This window comes from Lathyrus oleraceus, chromosome 5 (assembly GCF_024323335.1).
Source record: "Lathyrus oleraceus cultivar Zhongwan6 chromosome 5, CAAS_Psat_ZW6_1.0, whole genome shotgun sequence".
Classification (NCBI taxonomy): Eukaryota; Viridiplantae; Streptophyta; class Magnoliopsida; order Fabales; family Fabaceae; genus Lathyrus; species Lathyrus oleraceus.
The window spans coordinates 621,220,412-621,232,665 of NC_066583.1; the positions used below are offsets into that span (position 1 = coordinate 621,220,412).

General features: G+C 35.9%; 1 protein-coding gene across 1 annotated transcript; it reads right to left on the reverse strand.

The window, feature by feature from the left end:
• Nucleotides 1-461: 461 nt before the first annotated feature.
• LOC127087172 (outer envelope pore protein 16, chloroplastic) lies at nucleotides 462-2,599 on the reverse strand. The gene is made up of 6 exons (NM_001426919.1): nucleotides 2,361-2,599; nucleotides 2,222-2,273; nucleotides 1,958-1,989; nucleotides 1,399-1,432; nucleotides 1,243-1,310; nucleotides 462-900 (listed from the first exon to the last, which is right to left on the reverse strand). Exons 1-6 carry the CDS (start codon nucleotides 2,472-2,474, stop codon nucleotides 760-762), a joined length of 441 nt encoding a protein of 146 aa, NP_001413848.1. The 5' UTR covers nucleotides 2,475-2,599; the 3' UTR covers nucleotides 462-759.
• Nucleotides 2,600-12,254: the final 9,655 nt, after the last annotated feature.

Here is a 12,254-nt window from a genome sequence, read left to right on the forward strand (position 1 = left end):
CTCCATTTATGAATTCAGACTCCAACAAGAGTCCAACATAATAGGTGACCTTTGGAGTATATGTCTATGCTCTACTGCGACATATTTGGACTGCAGTTCAGGGAATATTATTTCTATAACCCTATCAGGACCTTCAATTTCTTTCTCTCAGAAAATGTTCGCCTCGAAAATTTTCTTCAAGATAATTTTTTTTTTCAATACAAGTACAGTTGAAAATATATTAGAATATGTACATTTACTTCATAGGATTACTATTATATATGCATATGATATCACATCATATTATATCATACAAATTGGAAGCTTATACACTATTTATGTTTTGTATTTATTGTCTCCTGAGTTTATATTAATAGATTACTACTCTTAGCGGTTGAAACATATGATTTCATCATCTTTCTCTTTCATATAGATAGATTCCTGAGTGAAAAATTGTGAACTTTTATTATTCAACAGGGAAACCTTTCTACCTTACAACACCTCCCCTTGTTCTTGTTACCTATAATCCCAATTATATTTATGCAAACTGAAACTTGATTCAGCAAATGTTTAAATTTAAACCATGTATATCCTCAGTCCTCCCTATACCAAAATCCATTTATCCAAAGACTGAAAATTGAGCTGAACAGTGAGCATGTCATTGACAAAACATGTTAAGAGCTGAATACATCTTATTAGTCATTGCATCAAAATTATTACATAACCAGTAACACAAAGACAACGGAGACCAAGTGAAATAACACATCCAGTCTTGTTCTTTCAGGTAAGGTAATTTATGAATTCTGCAGCTGTCGCAATTGCAGCACCTGTAATGGCATCTACTGCAATCTTGTCTTTTTTGTTGTTGCTGGCTGCAGATACCAGAGCCCCTGTCACTGCACCTCCGAACATGGCATTCTTCTGCAGTACTCAAAAGACCAAGGGAACAATGTAGGGCTATGGTAAGAATCTCATTGTCAAAAACTATTCTATCAAATTCATCTGACACCCAAAACTTAATATACATTCACGAAAGCTGCATCAATGTAAGCATTTTTCAAAAGTTTCATACAAAAGCTAGTTTACTATTAGACTCACTTAAAGCTGAACATGATGCTTTTTCATACCAGCTGGAAATTTATCAGATTACATGCAATTTTATTGAAGACATGTTCAGACTGAAGTGTTTTCTCTTAGCATCGAATGTAAAATAATAAAAAGTCTATTTAAAACATCAATTATACTGCTGTTGGAGAGAATTACCCAGTCCCTGGTGCCACGGATCCTCTCTACACCATATTCCATTCCAACATATACGCCGGCTATAGCTCCTGTAAGCGTAGAAAAGAAAATACATTAAACAGAGCTAATGCATTTACTAGCTGAACTTCCCATTACAAAATGCAACACAAGACTTACCCCAGTATGCACCTTCTTTACACATCTTCTTCAGCTGCAACAAGACTATTTCTCATCAACAAGAAACCAAGCATATCATGCTCAATAAAATATAGAGCAAATCATCATTTTAGTTCCCGAAATCGTAATGGTCAGTCAACTTAGTCCCTCAAATTTATAAAACAACAATTTAGTCTCTCAAATTGAACAATGTTACTCAGTTTAGATTCTCAACATTCATGCAATCAGACAGTTGCCAATCTAGACTGACATGACAGATCGAGATCGGATGACCCGTGTCTTTGTATTTCGGACCTATTTATCAAAGTCATAACATGTGTCATTCGATTTTGATATTACAGTTCAAATCACATTATTGTGTCAAATGTATGATTCCATGAAATGGGAGAATCCAGATCTAGAGGTTTCCCTCATTATTTTATGCTAGGACCAAACCTCCCAAGTTCAAGATCAGTAAAATAGTTATAATTGGAGCTTATACAACTGAAAATATCAAATGTGAAATTGTAGAAATAAAAGCCACCCCAAAAGAGTCAACAATGTTAAGTAGTGAACTTACAGATTTCTCAAAATCATTACTTGAGATACTTCCTGGAACATATACATGTTTAGTTAGTCAGACAAAGAACTTCACAAAAGAAAATAATAATTCAAAACGAAAAAGTATAATACATTGGTGTTGGTCTATTAGTATAATGTATAACCCAAATCTAAACAAGGAAATAACTATAAGATATATAATAATAAACCCAAATCATAGTTTTCATCTTTTGGCAATTTTAACAAAAGGGTAATGGTCAGAAGTGGACAAGTATATACTTACCCTTTCGAATGATATGAAAGGTATCCTCTGCAACTGATCTTGTTGCTGCAACCTAAAGAAGAAGAAGAATAAGAATAAGAAGGTTGATTCAGATTGTTAATGAAAAAGAAGAAAGAGAAGAAGTTGAGAAATGAATTACAGCTCCAATCTTCAAGAAACCATCAACAGTAAGGTTAAGGAATGGATTGCCCATGTCTATAACCACATCCAGCTTGGGAGAAGACAGTGACCCTGAAAAACTGCTACGAGGCATCTTTCAAACTCACTCTTTTTTGTTACTTCCTTGCTTTGAGTGTTAGGAACTTTGGGAAGGGGTTGTCCACTAAAAAAGATGAGTCCTATTATAGTATTATTATTATACTTGAAGGTAGAGAAAAGTAATATATGATACAGTACATAGTACATTTTTAAATAGTAACCTCACGGACGGTTAATAAACGGGGATAGCTTTTGTGAACTCCACCTGTTAAGGAAGAGAGCCCAAAGCAAAGATAGAAGATTTGATATCCACCTCTCACTATTGGCATGTTTGGATTTTCATTTTTTGTACGTAATACTTCTATGTCGGCACTGTTTGATAGAGTACTCGCTTGAAAATACAAATATAATAACCTAAAATTGTGCCACAATCCTTTAAATCCCTTGGACTTTAAGGAAATTTTTAATTGACTTCTTTCATTTCTTCTTCGTATAGTTATAGAAGCATATTCTTAAATTCTCAAAAGAAAATTTCCGCACTCTTTGACATCAAAGAGCCACCCGCGGTAGCATTCAATAGAGTTTTAGGTTGTGGTTAGAGTCCATGGCAGAAGATATGAATTTGAGTAAGTTCATCAAAACCATGACCTTGACATTTCTTTAACATTGACTTGAACCGCTCCCAAGCTTCATTAAGGAATTCACTTGCACCTTGTGCGAAAACCGCAATTGAAGTCTTTGCTTCCATGAACCTATTATGTGGAAAGAATCTCTCAAGAAATTTTTCCTCTAACACATTTCAATCGGTCATAGTTTGAGTAGGTTGATCAAGATACCACTCTTTTGCTTTTTCAATCAAAGAATGTGGGAATAGTCTCTTGAACACTTGCTCTTCTTCCACTTCTAGAGCTCCTATTGCGCCGACAATCACATAGAATTTGGTAAGGTGAGTGTAAGGATCTTCGTGATCAAGCCCTGTTAAGGGATTTGTATGCAAAAGTTGAAGTATCTCGGTCTTCATCTCTGTGTGTCTTCCATTGTTTACAATTCTAGCAAACTGAGCATTTCTCTGCGGGCTATTTGTACAAGGACCTCTAGGAGATTTGGAGGAGGTGGTGGATCTGCCATGACCGGTGTAAAAATAGGAGTTGCTGATGGAGTACTACTAGAAGTTCCTTCATGTTCTCTTCTTTTCTTAGCTAGTTGTCTTCTTCTTCTAGTCTTACTATTAAGTCTACGAGCAGTTCTTTCAATCTCAGGATCAAAAGAAGTTGATCTGCGGGTACACTTCCTCGCATAAACAGAGTTCTGAAAAGCTAACCAAGCAAATTAAAAAACACAAGGGATAAGAAATGAGATAAGAGATAACAATAAAAAAAACTTAAAACAGGATGCATTATTGCAATGCTTGCAATATCATAACAATAATCTCTGACAACAGCGCCATTTTGTTAAAAAGTTTTTTTCAATGAGTATTTGTTTTATCGTCTCCATAAGGATTTATGCGATATTACCGTTGTTCTACAGTTTACAATGTCTTAAGCAAGGGGTTTCAAATGTTTTTGGTTTGGTGAAAGTAACATTCATAAGAGTTTGTAGCAATGATAAAAGTTTAGAAAGATTAACGTTTTAAAAGACATACCAAGACTAGATTTCATCAACCTATTTTGTATGTATTCGATTAATCAAGCATGTGAACTTCATTTATAATCAACATAACCACATATCACACATCTATATCGCTCATGTCTAAGACGACATTGCGAGTTTTACCGTATTGTTTAATCAACGATGTCTCAATCTATTAAACAATACAAATAACATTAATGATATGATACAAAGTGAATATCAAATTTCACTTCAATGTTTAGACTTGGTCTTTAATAGATGATAAACTTAGGTCAAGACTTAAAAGATCTTTCTCAACAATGGTTTAAACCACAAATATTTAATAAAAGCAAAGGTTATCATCTACGTTGATTATCAAGTTGTTCACATACAAAAGATCAAAAGAAATACATACAAGTTAAGATTGATTACATTTAATCTTGATACAAGAGAGTTTAGCAACCCATAATCATGGTAACTTCTTCAACAAGTAACAAGAAGAAATTCAGAAGCATCAACGTCGAAAAACTCGAAGATTGATGCTCCAAAATCTTGATTCTGAATTCTTGATGATTTTTGATCTAAAAATGTCTTTGGAATAAAGTTGGAGTGAAGTATCCCCCAAAATATCTAGGCAAAAGTATATATAGAATGCGCTAAGCCCCATTAGAGCCTGCTTAGCGTGATCAGCAAAAAATAAACTTAAACTGCCTTGATTCGCGCTAAGCTCACTCCTAGTGCGAATTTCCCAATTTTTTCATGTCCCTCTTTCTCTAAGCGTGCTAGGATCATGCTTAACCCGCTTTGGAAAACTTCGAATCTTCACAAATGTAACTTTGGATCTTGCTTGGTGCCTTTAGGTTTCTCATGCTTCCAATAGGCTTTGAAACCTACAAATTTGCACAAAAATGATCAAACAAAAGTTATTTACATGATAATATTAAAAATTACATATTTACACTTAAAACTAAGGTGTTAACAAGAAATTTCATTGAGATCAAGTGGAAAAGGCCACAAAATACTATGGATTATTTACACAAATTAGCCTTTAACACAAGCACACATGGAGGTTCTTTCAAAAATGAATCCTCGACCTTACTCTCAACAGTCTTAGATGTCCATGCCCACTTATCAAGTCATTTCTCGTATCCATTACTCTTCCTTTTCTTTCTTTTGTGGGTTGTTTCATACTTCTGAACATGTGTGGGTGATTTTGTTTCTATCCTAAGCATTGGTTGTTTGAGTTTGACTTTAATCCTCTCATTCCCCAGTTCAAAGGTCAACCCTCCCCTTTTAAAATCAATAATTTTCCCAGTTTCATGGTCCTCTAATTTTCTCTTTTTAGACAGGACCTCAGATAATGGTACATTAATGTTGATTTTTTCCAATATTTCGACATACCTTTTGGATTTGGCGCCTACCTTAGCCTCCACAAATCTTTGCAAGAAAGGAATCAGTGACTTGTAGGGAGGAGGAACAATATAGGATGTCTCATTTTCTACCTCTTCGGCAACCTCCTTTTCGGGCGGTGTTTGTGGATTTTTCTCAATCTCTACCTTTTTCTCACCAGAACTCTCCTTAACCTCTTTATCATTCTCCCTAGATTTTTCAACTTGTTTTTCACTTCTAGTTGTTACAATATTCACATGTCCCTCAGGGAAGGGCCCAAGTGGGGTGTGTGCAAGCTGGAAGATTTGGGTCTCTAATGCCTTGTTGTGAGTCGCAAGGGACTCAACCACAATATTTAGTTTCCTAAGGACTCCACTAGTATGGAAATTTTGATTTCTAAATTCTTTATTCTTACGAGTTTGTGTCGCCATAAAATTCTTCATCATAGATTTCGGGTTAGAGCGAGTTTACGTTGCAATAAATTTCTCCATTAATATTTCAAGGTTAGGCTATTGGAAATCTTGTGATTCTTTGAAATATTAGTAGTGGTTATTATAGAGAAAATTTGGGTGATATATCAACCCTGGATTATAGGTGTTGGGATAAGAGTCTCCATGATTATTGTTCACATAATTGACCATATTTTGTATAGACTTAATGCATACTAAAAAAGAAACAAAAGAAAAGTAAAATTGCTTTAATCTCTATGATAACAAAAAAGAATAATTAATATCAGATATAGTTGGTCCCCGACAACAACGCCAAAAACTTGTCACGTCGCAAGTGTACGACAATGCAATGTAGTAAAAAAAAGTTATCGAACCACAAAAACCAATTATTGAATACTGAATCCTATTCTATCGGTGTAAATTTAGAGCAACTGAAAATTCGTTTTTGTGAAAACAGATTAAGTAAAAAACCCTTTTATAAAAATAACTTAAATAAAAAACACTTAAATATTATGAGAGAAATAGGACTTATGATTCATGATTTTTGCTCAGACATATCAATATATACCTTGATTTCAATTATGAGAAATTCATTACGATCAGTACCTAGGTAGTCCTTACTTTTGAAAAAGATTAGTTTTAAAAATTCAGATTTTAAAATAAAATGTAAACGAGTTTCTCGTAATCGATTTGTAAGAGTTCTCATGAATATGTCATGAGACAAGTCTCATGACCCTTAGTCCCTAAAAGACTACTCCCTCATAGTAAGAAACTTCACAAACAAAGCATATATTGAATTGGCAATTATAATTAACAATAGAAATTGAAATCTATAACAATGAAATAAACAAAATCTAATGAAGAAAAAATAACTTAAATAATAATAACGAGATGCTCAAAAGAGACTCGTGTACCACAATTTGCTCTAAACCAAAAATAATACGTAAAACTAAAATAAGAGATTTTCTAAGCTCATACAAACCATGAGTTTTTATAGAAAATTCTAACTGAGGATGGCCTTAAATCGTGTTCAATTCCCATTAAAAGGAGAATATTACAAATAAAAAACTGCAGAAATCCCAAAACAACAATAAGAGAGTCGGAAAAGGAAACAAAAATCGGGGAGATGCGCTTGCCTATTACGGTTCGTAGCAACTACTACGACCGACCGTAGCAGGTGTTTGGAAAATGTATGAGAATGGGGGCAATGAGCATTGGTTGCTACGGCCCGTAACAACAGTTACGGCCGCCCGTAGCAGCCCTCTGGAAAATATTTAGAGAAATTCCGACTTTTGCCTTTTTCCCGTATTTCGCTCCATTTGGTCCCACCTTCATCTGAGACACTTACTTAGGCCTAAAAACGCCAGAAATAGAATACCAAGCATAAAACATGATAAAAATGAAGATAAACCTGATGAAAAATAATAAAATTGCGAAGGGAAATGACTAATAAAACGATACGAAAACCACTTATCACATTACCCAATAGAATGATATACGTTGCTATTAACCAACATAAAGTATTAAATTCCAACAGTGGCAAAGCAGCAAGACTTCATATCGATTTTGCTACAATATGTGTAGATATTGAGCATCAGGGTCGGCCCAATCATATCGGAGGCCGCGTTCTAATTAAAAAAATGGGTCCAGTTTTTTTTAAAATACAATTATAATAATTAAAAAATATATATCAAAAATATAATTATGTATTAATTAAAAATAAATTTAATTATAATTATTTTGAGTTTTGATCAATCTTGATTTTTGATATGTATTGAGTTTTTATTATAACATTTCTTTTAATTATTGAGTTTTTTTAATAACATTTTATTTATTTTTATTAATATTTATGAAAAAAAATTGAAATTTTCAAAAGTTGGGGCCTCTAATATTTGGGGGCCTTGTGCTGCAGCACATGCTGCACTTCCACAGGACCGACTGTAACACCCTTCTAAAATACCCCAAATATTTAATAACAACAACAAGTATATATCAGAGTAAATACATAAAACAAGGGTGTCACATCTTCGAAAATAACATCTGTCATGCTCTTTTATTATATCAACCATAAAACATTTCAAAAATACGCAGCGGACAGAAATTATGTCAACCAATTAAAACGTATAACGTATTACATGAAAAATAGTTCAACAACCGACAATAAACAATTAAAACATCCCGTCCCGATGTTACATCTATCAGAGCATGACCCACAACGGAGACTACACTAGACTCCAAGCACTAGCTTCTACTCACTCACTGCTCGTTACCTGAAAAATAGTTGTAAGGGTGAGTTCCTCAATCGATGTAACAAACATTATAAATTATCATGTTATGTTAAGTAATTTAACTCATTAATCACCCAATATCAGCACAACTCATATACATACTCAAGATCAATACCACTGATACACATACAACAAACCAACAGAATGCAACTCTAATGAGACTCGACTCGTCATGCATGTGGTACCATTCGGAGTAAAACTCCCAACTTAAAATCATTGCCATTTTAGTGGGCATCAAGGCATAAGCCTTCAACTTTCAACTTAAAATTTTGCCAATCCAGGCCAACGTGGTGTGAGCAAAGCTCCGACTTAATGCATATGAATGTACATGGCATACACGACTTTAAACTGTCAACAACATAATAATAATATCAAAACAACAACGTATTCAACAAAAATCAACTTATAATCAACTTTGGCTCATCAAGCCTACAACTCAGTATTTTCAGCAACTTTAACACCACTGATCAACATAATTGTATCCACACTTCACAACATAGGTCCAACAAAACTACTCATCACAATTAACTATAATAGGCCAATCACCAATTAGATTCACAACATTAAAATATCAATTTTTCTAATTTCCAACAGTGTTAACCGGTTAACGCCCTGGGTTAACCGGTTAACGCAGGACAAAAATACATTTTCTGGCAAAACGCAACAGTGTTAACCGGTTAACGCCCTGGGTTAACCGGTTAACGCAGGCAAAACAGCACATTTCCACAAAATATAACAGTGTTAACCGGTTAACGCCCTGGGTTAACCGGTTAACGCAGACAAAACAGCAGTTCCTGCGCTAACACAAGGCAGAATACAGAGTTTCCGCATTTTCCGCCGTTGGAGGACTTCCGGACCTCCGATTCAATTTCCATAAAAAGCTACACGTTCGGGGAAACACGACTCACACAATTACGGACTCAATTACAGCTTAAACTCAGTTTATTCATCACAATCTTTCAGCATTCAACAATCCCAATTAGGGTCAATTCAACGGTTTCTCACTACCCATGACATGTTAATCTATAATACCCATTAAGCGACGATAAACCCCCCTTACCTGAGATAATCCGGCAGTCTCTAAGCTTCAAGCTTTTCCGTTCTTCAACCTTTGCTCTTTCTCCACTTTTCACCTTTCAGCCGCTTCTCTGTTTCACGTGAAAACTCTTTACCAACAATGAACCCTTTTTCTCTTATTCCAACTTATATATTTTCCACTAATTATTATTCCAAATAATAATAATAATAATAATAATAATAATCCAATAATTCAATTTATTTAATTAAATTATTAAATATATTATTAACTTAATTAAATAATCCTCTTATTTAATTCGGGGTGTTACAACTCTCCCCTACTAAAAGAGTTTTCGTCCTCGAAAACATACCTCAAGCAAATAACTCTGGATAAGACTCCTTCATCCGACTCTCAAGTTCCCATGTCATGCTTTCGCCCGCAGCTCCCAACCAAACGACTTTAACCAACCCAATCTCTTTTCCTCAAAGAGTCTTTGTTTCACGATCTTCAACTCGCACAGGCTTTGTCTCTACTGTTAAATTATCTCGCACTTGCACATCATCCATACTAACCACATGAGACGGATCTGAGATATACTTCCGAAGCTGCGACACATGGAATACATCATGCAAATTCGAAAGATTAGGTGGTAATGCCATCCGATAAGCAACTCTTCCAACCCGTTCTAAGATTTGATACGGACCAATGAAGCGAGGAGTGAGCTTTTTAGACTTCAAAGCCCTCCCAACTCCGGTCACAGGCCAGGAGCACCTCCCCTACTAGTCCTCTGAGCCGGGGCAGCTCCTTGTTTCCCTTTTCCCACTGGAGCATCATACGGCTTGCCACGGTTTTGATGCTGCTTTCCCTTGCGGTCACTGACAATCTTGTAATGAGCATTATTGTCCTCTTCAAATATCCTGCAGCTATCAACCAGTTCAGTAAAAATGCGTATCTTCTGATACCCAACAGCCTTCTTAATCTCAGAGCGCAATCCGTTCTCAAACTTGATGCACTTTGAAAATTCAGCACCAGCACCAGTGTAATGAGGATAAAATTTGGACAGCTCCACAAATTTCGCAGCATAATCAGTGACAGACATGTTTCCTTGCTTCAGCTCAAGGAACTCGATCTCCTTCTTACCACGGACATCTTCCGGATAATACTTTCTCATGAATTCCCTACGGAATACATCCCAAGTAATGACTTCACCTGCCACGGTCAACCTCTCGTGAGTCTCTAGCCACCAGTCATCAGCTTCGACTGCTAGCATGTGAGTACCATACCGAACCTTCTGAGCTGGAGTGCAATCCATAACACGGAAGATTCTCTCAATTTCTTTCAACCATCCCAAGGCTGCATCTGGATCATGCTTCCCTTTAAACACCGGCGGATTCTCTCTTTGAAAAGTCGCCAAGTTACGTGATCCAGCATCTCCACCAGCATTTGGCAAGTTCTGCACCGCTTGTGCCATTGCTTGCATTGCGGCAGCCATTGCAGCGTCATTCCTTCCAGCCATTTCAACTTATCAATACAACACAACTTAAAGTTAGATTGGTAACAATACATAATTGTTAGACAGTAACGACACGACAACTGGCCGGACAGACCGACCTGCTCTGATACCACTAATGTAACACCCTTCTAAAATACCCCAAATATTTAATAACAACAACAAGTATATATCAGAGTAAATACATAAAACAAGGGTGTCACATCTTCGAAAGTAACATCTGTCATGCTCTTTTATTATATCAACCATAAAACATTTCAAAAATACGCAGCGGACAGAAATTATGTCAACCAATTAAAACGTATAACGTATTACATGAAAAATAGTTCAACAACCGACAATAAACAATTAAAACATCCCGTCCCGATGTTACATCTATCAGAGCATGACCCACAACGGAGACTACACTAGACTCCAAGCACTAGCTTCTACTCACTCACTGCTCGTTACCTGAAAAATAGTTGTAAGGGTGAGTTCCTCAATCGATGTAACAAACATTATAAATTATCATGTTATGTTAAGTAATTTAACTCATTAATCACCCAATATCAGCACAACTCATATACATACTCAAGATCAATACCACTGATACACATACAACAAACCAACAGAATGCAACTCTAATGAGACTCGACTCGTCATGCATGTGGTACCATTCGGAGTAAAACTCCCAACTTAAAATCATTGCCATTTTAGTGGGCATCAAGGCATAAGCCTTCAACTTTCAACTTAAAATTTTGCCAATCCAGGCCAACGTGGTGTGAGCAAAGCTCCGACTTAATGCATATGAATGTACATGGCATACACGACTTTAAACTGTCAACAACATAATAATAATATCAACACAACAACGTATTCAACAAAAATCAACTTATAATCAACTTTGGCTCATCAAGCCTACAACTCAGTATTTTCAGCAACTTTAACACCACTGATCAACATAATTGTATCCACACTTCACAACATAGGTCCAACAAAACTACTCATCACAATTAACTATAATAGGCCAATCACCAATTAGATTCACAACATTAAAATATCAATTTTTCTAATTTCCAACAGTGTTAACCGGTTAACGCCCTGGGTTAACCGGTTAACGCAGGACAAAAATACATTTTCTGGCAAAACGCAACAGTGTTAACCGGTTAACGCCCTGGGTTAACTGGTTAACGCAGGCAAAACAGCACATTTCCACAAAATATAACAGTGTTAACCGGTTAACGCCCTGGGTTAACCGGTTAACGCAGACAAAACAGCAGTTCCTGCGCTAACACAAGGCAGAATGCAGAGTTTCCGCATTTTCCGCCGTTGGAGGACTTCCGGACCTCCGATTCAATTTCCGTAAAAAGCTACACGTTCGGGGAAACACGACTCACACAATTACGGACTCAATTACAGCTTAAACTCAGTTTATTCATCACAATCTTTCAGCATTCAACAATCCCAATTAGGGTCAATTCAACGGTTTCTCACTACCCATGACATGTTAATCTATAATACCCATTAAGCGACGATAAACCCCCCTTACCTGAGATAATCCGGCAGTCTCTAAGCTTCAAGCTTTTCCGTTCTT